General features: G+C 40.7%; 1 protein-coding gene across 2 annotated transcripts in view; it reads left to right on the forward strand.

Annotated features, from left to right (window-relative positions):
• Positions 1-11,996, forward strand: part of onecut2 (one cut homeobox 2) — a 38,612-nt gene extending 26,616 nt beyond the window's left edge. The window contains exons 2-3 of one of the 2 annotated variants that reach the window (XM_039778803.1): positions 6,364-6,438; positions 11,702-11,996. In XM_039778803.1, the coding sequence (XP_039634737.1) occupies positions 6,364-6,438; positions 11,702-11,991 (365 nt within the window). In that variant the 3' untranslated portion in view covers positions 11,992-11,996. The remainder of the gene's footprint in view (positions 1-6,363; positions 6,439-11,701) is intronic. The other variant, XM_039778804.1, reaches the window with a different exon arrangement.
• The last annotated feature ends 348 nt before the right edge of the window (positions 11,997-12,344 follow it).

The following is a 12,344-nucleotide window of genomic DNA, read 5'->3' on the forward strand; positions in this document are numbered from 1 at the left end:
TTGTTGTGATTGGTCGTAGTTATCCAATTGCGTGCAGTGAGATTTTCAAATGCATGCTTGTTGCCGCCCCTCGAGTTGGGCCATTTTCATTACTAATTGCCAGACCCTTAATCTTTTGGATTTGGGTCTCTATCTATTTATCTATCTATCTATCTATCTATCTATCTATCTATCTATCTATCTATCTATCTATCTATCTATCTATCTATCTATATATCTATATATCTATCTATCTAAAATACCTTAATGACAATAATGACGAGACGAGACGGCACCGCCATCGTTAAAAGCAATATTTCTTTGGCATTTTTAGGCCTTTATTGTTGACAGGACAGCTTGGACGTGAATAGGGGGGAAAGAGGGGGAATGACATGCAGCAAAGGGCCGCAGGTCAGACCAAACCTGCAGCGGCTGCATCGAGGACTGAGCCTCTGTATATGGGCGCACGCTTCACCAGGGGTGCTACCCGGGTGCCCCAAAATTTTCATTCAGCGTTAACTAAAGTAAACTTGATGTCATGTGAGGGACATTCTTTTTCTCTTCCTGTTTCCTTGCCTTCTATCTTTCTCTTCAACCCTCCTTATCTTCCCTCCGTCTTTCTCCTCTACTCTGTATTGCGATTTTCTCCTAACTTCTTTGTCATCTCCACTCTCCTCATGATCTTAATTTTCTTTTCTGCTATCCATCTGTCCCTCTCTATTTCGACGTCCCCTGCCTAACCTCTCTCCTCGGTTTGTTTTCTCTGTTTCTCCGTGTTCACTTGAAATGGCTGCTTCAATAAAACATCACCTTGATGTGCCTATTGACGTTTAGCAGTCCTTGACTCTAAAAACCTCGGTATAATACACTGATGTGTTTGCTGTGAGTGTTACCAGCTCTTGAGACTCCGCACTTGAATCAACCCCATTCAAGTGAATATAGAAAAAGGCTTTAAAGGTCCCATGACATGGTGCTCTTTGCATGCTTTTATATAGACCTTAGTGGTCCCCTAATACTGTATCTGAAGTCTCTTTTATAAAGGCCTTAGTGGTCCCCTAATACTGTATCTGAAGTCTCTTTTATATAGACCTTAGTGGTCCCCTAATACTGTATCTGAAGTCTCTTTTATATAGGCCTTAGTGGTCCCCTAATACTGTATCTGAAGTCTCTTTTATATAGGCCTTAGTGGTCCCCTAATACTGTATCTGAAGTCGCTTTTATATAGACCTTAGTGGTCCCCTAATACTGTATCTGAAGTCTCTTTTATATAGACCTTAGTGGTCCCCTAATACTGTATCTGAAGTCGCTTTTATATAGACCTTAGTGGTCCCCTAATACTGTATCTGAAGTCTCTTTTATATAGACCTTAGTGGTCCCCTAATACTGTATCTGAAGTCGCTTTTATATAGACCTTAGTGGTCCCCTAATACTGTATCTGAAGTCTCTTTTATATAGACCTTAGTGGTCCCCTAATACTGTATCTGAAGTCTCTTTTATATAGACCTTAGTGGTCCCCTAATACTGTATCTGAAGTCTCTTTTATATAGACCTTAGTGGTCCCCTAATACTGTATCTGAAGTCTCTTTCCCGAAATTCAGCCTTGGTGCAGAATTACAGCAACTAGAGCCAGTCCCACAATGAGCTTTCCTTAGTATGTGCCATTTCTGTGTCTGTAGCTATTGAGGAGGAGGCAGAAGGTGGAGGGTGGGGGTGTGGCCTTGACCAACTGCCACGCTTTGCTCGTTTGAAAGCCATTATGTCTCTCTCTCATGAGTGGGCCAAATTCTCTGGGCGGGCAAAGCAGAGAAAGGGGAGGTAACCTTGCTCCCTATGACCTCATAAGGAGATGATTCCAGATCGGCCCATCTGAGCTTTCATTTTCTCAAAGGCAGAGCAGGATACCCAGGGCTCGGTTTACACCTATCACCATTTCTAGCCACTGGGGGACCATAGGCAGGCTGGGGGAACGCATATTAATGTTAAAAAACCTCATGAAGTGAAATTTTCATGCCATGGGACCTTTAAGGTGGTTATTTTCAAGTTTCAGAAATACACCTTTCAACAGCACTAAAGCTCAGTAAGTATAGCAACAGTTTATCCTGTTGGTGGGCACCCTGTTCTTCTGTGCAGCATCTCCAGCTACAGCACAGGTTGTCAGATGCAGTCGTGTTTTTTTTTTCTCTGTACAGTCAATATGGTACCAGATCTGGTAACCTCGCTGTGACGAGAAGACTTCACAGTCACTGGGGGTCAGCTGTTGTGTAACAAGAACTAATTCCAGCACGTAACTCGAAAGAAACCACAAACTGTTGTTTTTTTACATTTCTGTCTGTGACCACATTAAAGAAATTGGATACTACATGTTATTAATTAGTGACCTTTAGAGGTGCTGGGATGTTTCTCCCTGCTTCCAGTCGTTATGCTAATTCAGGCTTAGCACGTGCTGACTCCAGCTCTTTACTTAAAGCTTTAGCGCATAACTTTTTAATATTAATGAACGTCCGTTACATTCAAGCCGTTGCCAAATGAGTTGCTACAAAGCTAATTAAGACTATCAGCTCCACACAACTCTCTCTGGATTTCTCAGCATGGCTGTGTTTAGAAAATTGAGTCGTCCGGCGACTTTTGCGCACAGGTACTCGAGTGAAGATAATGACCTCTTCTGAAGAGTCCATCATGTTTTTTTAATCCTCCGTGTCCTCCTTGGCTACTAGCAACTGCGTGATCACGGAAAGGCTTGTATTTTGTGGATGCGCCGACAGCCTTGTTGTCATTACTTGGAATTCCTCTTGGGGGCGACAGAAACCACGCACTACAGCTTTAAGATAAGAACAATAATGATTACTAAGACGACTAAAATCATGACAAACATTGTGCTGAAGATGCTCATTATGCGAATTTGGATATGGTTGCAATGGTTATACAGATGATGATTTAACAATGGCTGTGCTGTTAGGGGAATAATTCTGACTGTGATTAGTTGTTATAAAGCAAGTTTATAATAAAAGAGACAAGGGAGGCCTTCTGTGACAGCTGACTCACGCAGAGAGAGAAAATAGAAAGGGAAGGCAAGAGATTCTCCGTATTTTCTGCTGATCTCGGTTGCAGTTAGAGACGCATTTAGCAACACACTGATGTCTCTGAGAGAGACTGAGAGAGCTGATGAAAGACAGAGGAACCCTGCTTTATTGATCCTATTGATTCAACGCTTACCTTTAAAGAATAGCCATCCCTCCCCCCCCCTTCTTCCTCTAACCCCTCCTAAAACCGGTAAACCCCTTTTGAATAATATAATTGTGTATTTGATCCTCACTGTAACCTCTACCAGAGGGGGGAAAAAAGCCTGATTGAATCGCTCAAGCGTGCTCTTTCTCCATTGACGGTATGCTGCTGTTGTGTGTGGGTGGCTGATTTTGATTGCTCCCTTTTTACACGTAAATGTGTCTGCACTTTTTTTATTTATTTTTTTTAAAGTCTGGGGCGAACTGCTGCTGAGCTGCTTTTCATCGAGCTACAGTAAGCAGAAAAGAGAGCGACAGAGAGAGAGGGAAAGGTGTATATTAGAAATCTATTTACAATATTTGAAGTAGTATTTCATTCATTATATACTTGCGGCCCTATTTGAAACATCTGTTTAAAGTTTGGTTGTTTGTTAAGGAGATTCTTCCCATGTGAAAAAAAAATTATTCCTCTAGCAATGCAGCAAAAGAGGTGAAAAAAGAGAAAACATTATATAACTACAATATTCAGACCAGTACTGCCTTCCTATATTTTAAACCTTCATTCATGCCAACTGCAAGTTAGAAATTATAAGTATCCAGCAAAATGCTTTACACACAGTTTGTGAACAATAAAAATAGTCCTAACTTGATGTTTTGTCATTCTGTGCTCGGATATTATAAAATAATAAGCAGTCACGTTCCAATAAAGTCATGACATCACATTTACATAAAAGACACCATCATCTAAATTACAAAAATACATCACTGAAACACAAAGACGAAGCCAGCAATGTTACATATGCCATGTCTAAAAGGGGAATTGTTACATTACTAAGTGAGCAATGATTTGGTGATCAGTTAAAACTGGGCTTAAAGGTACTCTAAGCGATGTCACACGTTTTTTTATGCTACAACACTTTTTGTCACATGCAGCAAACATCTCCTCACTGTCCGCGAGCTGCCGGTCCCCTGAACACACTGTAAAAAAAAACGCGGTCTCTGTAGACAGCCTAGGGTCCACACACACGGCAATAAAAACAAAGTGGTCCAACCTGGACCATGCAAACATACACAAACCGTGTTCCAGTGTTCAGCCAATAACGGACAAGAAGGATTTGGGGGGGGGGGTAGTGCGCTGAAGCACAGAAGGGAGCAAACGGGATGAGGAGGAAGGAGGAGCGAGCTAGTCTTTGTTTTGTTTGAAAATACTTTGAACGTCAACAGGAAGTAACGTCACCCAACATCGCTTAGAGCACCTTTAATTTGGTTGAAAAGTCAAAGTTTCCTGTTTTTTTTTTTCTTTCTTTGGATGTCCAAGTTTAGAGCCGAGTATGGTTTAAAATGTTTTTGACACTAGTGCTGATACAATACCTGGGTTTAAGTACAAATGTCAAAAGAATACAACAGCTTTTCAATTCAATTCAATTCAACTTTATTGTCATTGCCACAATGTGCAGGCACATATGCACCGAAATTTAGGTCGTCACGCTCAAACAAACAAGTGCACATACACAGCAGCCTGGCCTCACAGAATTCCGTGAAATGACCACGAACTGTTACAGCTCATTACGTGGTGGTGGCACGGAATGTGTGAAAATTCTGTGGCCACCACGGAAAACAATGCCAAAGTAAAGTCAATGAGAAGATGACATAGCATTAAGAGCGACTACGGTAGCAAGAAGAATGCAAGGCCGACATTCTGCGTAAGGAGGTTGGTCGGGGTGGTGGATGGGTCAAACGACTTTCACCCAGGAGACCGCGTGTCACGTTTCCTAAATCCAACCATAACTGTCCCGTTCTTCTTTTCCTGAACCCAACCGTCCAGTTTTTCCCGCGTGTCACGGAACCGTAAGCCCACCCACGTCCTTTTCCTTAACTTAAAGGGGCCGTGTTTATTTAACGGAATTCTTCCGTGGGCCCGTCACGGAATGTTTTGCGATTCCGTGAAACTGCCACCGATTTTGAGTTAAGGGGCCGTGTTCATTTCACGGAATTCTGTGAGATCAGACTGACTAAAAGACACATTTCAACAACATAGACATTATTTACAGACTCAGATGATAGACAATAGTATTTGTGCAATGGCATAGCAAAAATACGATAAGTTAATTGCCCTTGTGCAAATAGCATATTTGAAGTGCAATGGTGTAGTGTTAAAGTGCTTGTGCAAGTGACATAACATGCAAATGACATAACATAGTGTAGTACCAGGAGGAGGGGGGGGGGGCTAAGTAAAGTTCAGCGGATGGTCTGGTTCAGAACGGTGACTGCTTGGGGGAAAGAAACTGTTCCTGCGCCTGGTAGTTTGGGCTTTGAGGCTCCTATAGCCCCTCCCTGTAACTGGCTGTTTTCAACAAAAGAAGCTGTTGTCTAATACATACAGTACAGGCCAAAAGTTTGGACACACCTTCTCATTCAATGCGTTTCCTTTTTATTTTCATGACTATTTACATTGTAGATTCTCACTGAAGGCATCAAAACTATGAATGAACACATATGGAATTATGTACTTAACAAAAAAGTGTGAAATAACTGAAAACATGTCTTATATTTTAGATTCTTCAAAGTAGCCACCCTTTGCTTTTTTATTAATAAAGGGAAAAAATTCCACTAACCTGACAAAGCACACCTGTGAAGTGAAAACCATTTCAGGTGACTACCTCATGAAGCTCATTGGGAGAACACCAAGGGTTTGCAGAGTTATCAAAAAAAAGCAAAGGGTGGCTACTTTGAGGAATCTAAAATATAAGACATGTTTTCTGTTATTTCACACTTTTTTGTTAAGTACATAATTCCATATGTGTTCATTCATAGTTCTGATGCCTTCAGCGAGAATCTACAATGTAAATAGTCATGAAAATAAAGAAACACAGTGAATGAGAAGGTGTGTCCAAACTTTTGGCCCGTACTGTATATATTAGTAAAAAAAATGCATTATAATTTAACGAATGTGACCAGACACTAAATGCCAACTTTCAGTACTTGAGAGTTTTTGTGTATGGCTATCGGGAGCAGTGCAAAATGAAATGTGTAAATCAAAGTGGAAACAACACGGGGCAGCTACAGTCACTCAGAACTGTAGATTGTTGTGTTTAATATGCATGCATGAAATATGCATGTAAATAATATTGAAAATAAAACCCTGTATACTCTTTTCTGTCAGGTGGAAGTACCTCCAGTTACTCACAGCTACCAGAGCTTCATGATGATCAACACAAGTCCAGTCAGGAAATGCCAGGTGCAAAACAAACACTACAAAAGTGCACAAAAAAATCATAGACACTGTTTTGGATGTATTTTTGTATATATATGTATATGCACAAAAAAACATTCATTTATGAAACAAATGTAGCCCAGTTTTAATCTAGAAAATGACTAAATCATTATTATTATTGTTATTATAATTGTTTTTATCCACTATATTAGTAAATTACTTCTTAGAACATTTGTATGACAAAGCTTTTTGTGAATATTCCATATGTCTCTTCTGGTTTTACCATTCCACTCCATTTCATGCTTTTATCTAATTTTAAACTTTTGTCCTACTTGTGTTTTGTGATTATTTTCTTTTAGTATTGTTCTTATTATATTATTATTATTATTATTATTATTATTATTATTATTATTATTATTATGAAGGTGAAGACAGGATTTTAGTAGTACATCGGACAAAATGTCAAAGTACTTTAAATTTCATAAAAAAGCCTACAGTGGATGGATTGTTTTGGCCCTACCTGGATTATTGATCCTCTACAAAGATGTTATTACTAGGCGAGTAGAAAAACATACTATTAGAAGTTGTACAAAGACCATGATAGGAAAAGAGTTGTAGTAAACAGCAGGGAGCAAACACAGCCTGTTTCTTCATACCAGGTGTAGTAGGTGTAATTATAGTAGTAGTAAAAGTAGTAGTGAAAACCAAATTGCTGCTTTCATGTCTTTCCTTGTTTAAATAATGGTTTGGTAAGTTACAGTGGAAATATGTTGGGTTTCTGAGAGAGAAAGAGGTTGACATTTGTGATAACCGTCACTAACAGATCAGCTGGATAAAAACACACTTCGGCTCACAGGCAGATGGGTTATCGCAAAGATCACTCAGTAATTAGCCAGGTCCAACGTTTCTAGTTTAGACTTAGAATAGACATGCAGACATGTTGACGTGTCATAGTAGGAAAAGCACAGGTGTATTCAAAACCATTAATGATGGCTGCATTCTACTTAGGAGAGGCCCTGGTATTGTGCATGCTCACTCACTGAAATATCTTACTGGGACACTTGATGGAACTGAGCCATCGTTAAGGTTATCAATTTCAGCGCTTTTCCTACTCTGACAAGTCCAAATGTTTGCTGTGAAAAAGATCCACAGTCTTGCATTGCCAGATCTCCACAGCGCTGTCTGTGTATGTGTGTGTGTGTGTGTGTGTGTGTGTGTGTGTGTGTGCGCGTGTGTGTGTGTGTGTGTTTAGACTTTAAATAAACAAGAACAAAACACAGTCTTGTCACACAGTTTTGCGCTGTTCTTCTATGTACTTTAATATGTCCCATCTATACGTTTATGTCCCATCTATAGAAATATTAATAATAAGTTGAACAGCACTTTTAAATCCAGTAATAATAATAACAATCTTAAAGCTCTAAAATTAGATTAAGTCTATAAAATAGGTTTAACCGAAACAGGTTCAAAATAAATGCTGCCACCAGCAAAGCATGTGCATTACATGAAATGGGGTTCATACTGTTCATTTAAAAGACCAGGCAGGTTCTGATGCTGTTAATATTAATATCATTATTATGTATTATCCACAGCAACAACAGTATTATTTCCAGTATTTCCAGTATTATTATTATTTGTTTATGTCTTTCATTTACAATTTGCTGTCATTTTACTGGTGATGATTCAAAGCAGACGTCTCTTTCACTCTCTGTCTGTGACACACACACACACACACACACACACTCACACATAATATATGATCCTCATATTCAGAGATCAGTAGTACCACCTGTCAGTGACTAACTGCATTACCACTCCAGACAATAGGGAGGATTATCATGAGTTCCTTATAACATTTCACCTATTTACAGGGACTTTGGGATATTTACATTTGAGTCATTCCATCCAGCAACTAGCCGCAATGCTAAACTAAACCATAAACAAAATAATGTCATCAAAGCAGGTCATGTATACACTGTAGTCAGAGTACAAGTCATGTTTCTGTAAAAGTACTTCACATTTGAAAAGTTCCCCCCAAAACTAGGCCTATATATTTTAGTACCTTTTCACTCCCACTAATTCATGTTGTACAAACAAGCTGCCATGAAGCCCACAGAACTTTAATTTAGATTCTAGGGGAGATCCCAATGTCTCTGAAGATACCAAAAATGTCAGGCTGAATGTGTCTAAAATGATGCACAAGACATGTAGAATATTTCCATCTTTTGAAATGGTGAAACACGGTGTCTGTTTGAATGTTTCACCCAGCGTAAACATCATATATGTTTATTAATCACGAAAAAGCTGCCAAACTATTTACCATGAGAGCAGCAGATCTTTCATTTGCGTCTGTCATCAGGTCGCTAAATGCTGAGAAGAGACGGGAGGAGGTGTGTGTGTGTGTGTGTGTGTGTGTGTTTACAGCAAGGACAGTTTCATCTTATGTGATAGTTTTGTTACTGAATTGAGTCCTTAACCTGATTCGTACTGATCAGCCGGGCTCAGACTGGTGCATACTTAATTCAGAGAGATGATCAAATCAGACGCACCCAGACCCAACCCCCGCCACCCCCCACCCTCCTCCTCAGCGACTGACAGCAGGCACATTATATGCTGTGTTATTACTATTATTGCTATTGTATTACATGATATTATTATATTTATCAATATATGATAGTGTTGGGGGATGTCTTTGTTTTCCTTTACATTCCATTTTAATGTTGATGAACAACTTTACAGTAACTCTTATATTTTTACATTTTTCTTTGACTTCAACTACAGAATGGCAGTAAAAATGATAAAAACAGAAGACCACATTTAAAATGTAAAACATTGCCATGAATGACATCACAATGATGTGGATAGCATCTGAGTGCAGAGATCTGAGGAGCAGTTAACCATAGTCCTCATAAATCCACCGGAGTTTAAAATTAGGACACAAAGAACGCAGAAGGTTAACGGACATCTGGGCGTAATGAGGGACATTCGGCGGAATTTCCTGCGGCACCTGAAAAATCCCTGAAATGAAACATCGTCGATATAGACTTCTAACACACTAAGGGACACGTTTTAGATGTGATTACACTCAAACTGATTTTTTTAGAGACAGGACACAGGCGTTATTGGTTGGAGATAAACGAACAGTGAAGGAAACTGATCATTTTCGGACCACAGGGCTTCTCCTCCTCCACCTGCTCAGCATGGAGGAAGAAGAAGCCTGATATGGCCAAAGTGAGCTGAACTGACAAAACCAGACTGAAATATTAGGGCGCTTTCGCACCTGCTGTGTGGTTCAGCTGGTCCAGACCATGGGTACGTTGTTGCTCTTTAGTGGTGGTGCGGTTTGACAGGCGACTCATTGATTGGACAGTTTTGGTGATGTCGCCAGGCATCATCAGGGCTACATGAGCCCACAGGGGGGGAAATATAACTCTGGTAATTGACAGCAGGTCAGTCTGCACCTCACAGTTTCCAATTTATCTTCTCACTCCCTTTTATTTGGGCTTTTCCGCCTTTATTTGATAGGACAGCTAGGTGAGAAAGGGCAGAGAGAGGGGGAAGACATGCAGGAAATCGTCACTGATCGGGTTCAAACCCTGGACCTCTGCGTCGAGGTCGAGGTCGAGGTCGAGGTCGATGTGCGCCTGCTCTACCCACTGAGCCAACCCGGCAACGTTTCACTCCCTTTTTAATGAGGAACTGCTAAAATACAAAACACACCTGTGTTTCTTACTCGTTTGGGGGGGATTTTTTTCCTTTGTTGGACAGCCGACAGCAGAGACATGACCGGGAACAAAGAAAGAGAAATGGGGAACAACTGTTTGTTTTGAAATGAACCAAACAGGTTAAGAGATTACAAGTTAAATAACCAGGGTGGGATTTTCCTTGGGGGGGGGGAGATGAATGGGATTTCCCCCTTTCTGGTCTTCATATCCCTGCCTCTGACAAATGTATCCCCCCCCCCTCCCTCCAAAGTGATCAATGCTACTTCCCCAATAGACCATATATTATACAGTGCCAAATATTTGAACATTACATCGGCTAACATAAAAATACTATTTTTTAAAATCAAAAATGAATGAGTGAAAATTCATTTATCAAATTTTAACAAAAAAACTAATAAAACACACTAATTATTATGTTTATGATAAATTTAAACACAGTTTATAAACATATAATCATTAAAATAAAACTCATCTCACCAATTCTCTATGACTTCCATACTCACAATTTATGACAAAAATAAATTCAAACCTAACAAACTGAATTAACAATGACAATGCAACTTATTAAACCTATAACACACCCTCAAATTAATTAATAATTAACCTAGATTCAACAACTTCAATCATACTTTTCACATACTATCTATCTATCTCACTCTTTTTACTATCACCTTTTTTAAATAATAAACTTTGTTTCTACAAATACATATTTAAATTGCGAAATAATATGTATACCTGAAATAGAAGTATTATAACGTGAACAGTCTACAGTGCTGGTTGTATTTAGCAGCTACATGGCTCCGGGACGCCGGCTACCAGCGGCAGTTGTTTAGCCGGCAATAGGTGACTACGAGCCGGGTACAGGCACCGCCAGATGACGCTCCTTTCAGGGGGTCGTGGTAGCGGAGTTTGGCCAGAAAAAGTGAGCGTCATGCGGCGATGACGGTTAAGTTTAGGCACCAAAACAACTAGTTAAGTTCCCGAAGGAACGAATGAGCATTGTGACCTCCGCTCTCCGGCTTTGAAAGAGCTGTGTTTTATGTTGACACCGCGATATTGCAGTGCAAGTGTTTTGACATGGCCGGCAGAGTGGATTTAATTATTGCATGTTTGGTTTTGTTGTGCATGATCAATAAACTTTTTCTTCACAAATCACACCCTGTAACTAAACGTTCATCAGTAAACTTCACACTGCATCTCAAACTTTCACATTGCTTTTTACTTCTCATATGATTCTGTTGTGTCTAAATCAGTGGAATACCTGAGCTGTATTGGTTTAACTTTAGTAATCACACAGTGGAAGACTCAGACAGACAGACAAGACAGCAGAGAAACAGATATCAGATGTACACAGGAACATGAACTTCTGTCAACAAGACTTTGTGTTTCACATAAGACGGCCTGCTAAATCCTCCTTCAATATGTAGCTTTTGTTCAAATAATCCAAACAACACTAATGCTTTTATTTTCTGTCTCTTCTTCCCATCACCCCACCTCCTCTCCTCTGCTTCCCTCTCTTGTTGTCTTCTCTCCCCCTCTCCTCTCCCCTCCCCTCCTCCCAGCGTGCAAACGGAAGGAGCAGGACACAGCGAAGGACCGCAACAACACGCCAAAGAAGTCGCGGCTTGTCTTCACCGACCTGCAGCGGCGCACCCTGCTGGCCATCTTCAAGGAGAACAAGCGGCCGTCCAAGGAGATGCAGCTCACCATCTCGCAGCAGCTGGGCCTCGAACTCACCACCGTCAGCAACTTCTTCATGAACGCCCGCCGCCGGAGCCTTGACAAATGGACAGACGACGGCGCCAGCCCCGGCGCCCAATCTTCAGCGTCCAGCACTTGTACCAAAGCGTGATAACAGACGGCGAAGGAGGGGGAGGGGAGGGAAGCGACAGGGAAGGGGTCCTGGGCGGGGTGGGACGGGGCGATGGAGATACGGGGGAGGGATGGAGGGGTTGAGGGCACGGGTCGAGGTTTCGTCCAGTTGAAGCGAGGAGGAAAACCTAACTTTTTACATTTTTTTTCGTTTGTTTGTTGTTTTTGCTTTTGTCGAGCGTGACAAACGGAGAAAAGGGGCTGCTCACTGCGACGAATTGTTTGTAGCCTAACCGCCTATTGCAAATCCATCGTGAATCCATAATGAAGCTGAAGGGTAAACTCACTTAGAAAAACCTAGAAACCTCACTGGGAAAAAGAAACTTTTAAATC

Source organism: Perca fluviatilis, chromosome 17 (assembly GCF_010015445.1).
Source record: "Perca fluviatilis chromosome 17, GENO_Pfluv_1.0, whole genome shotgun sequence".
Lineage (NCBI taxonomy): Eukaryota > Metazoa > Chordata > Actinopteri > Perciformes > Percidae > Perca > Perca fluviatilis.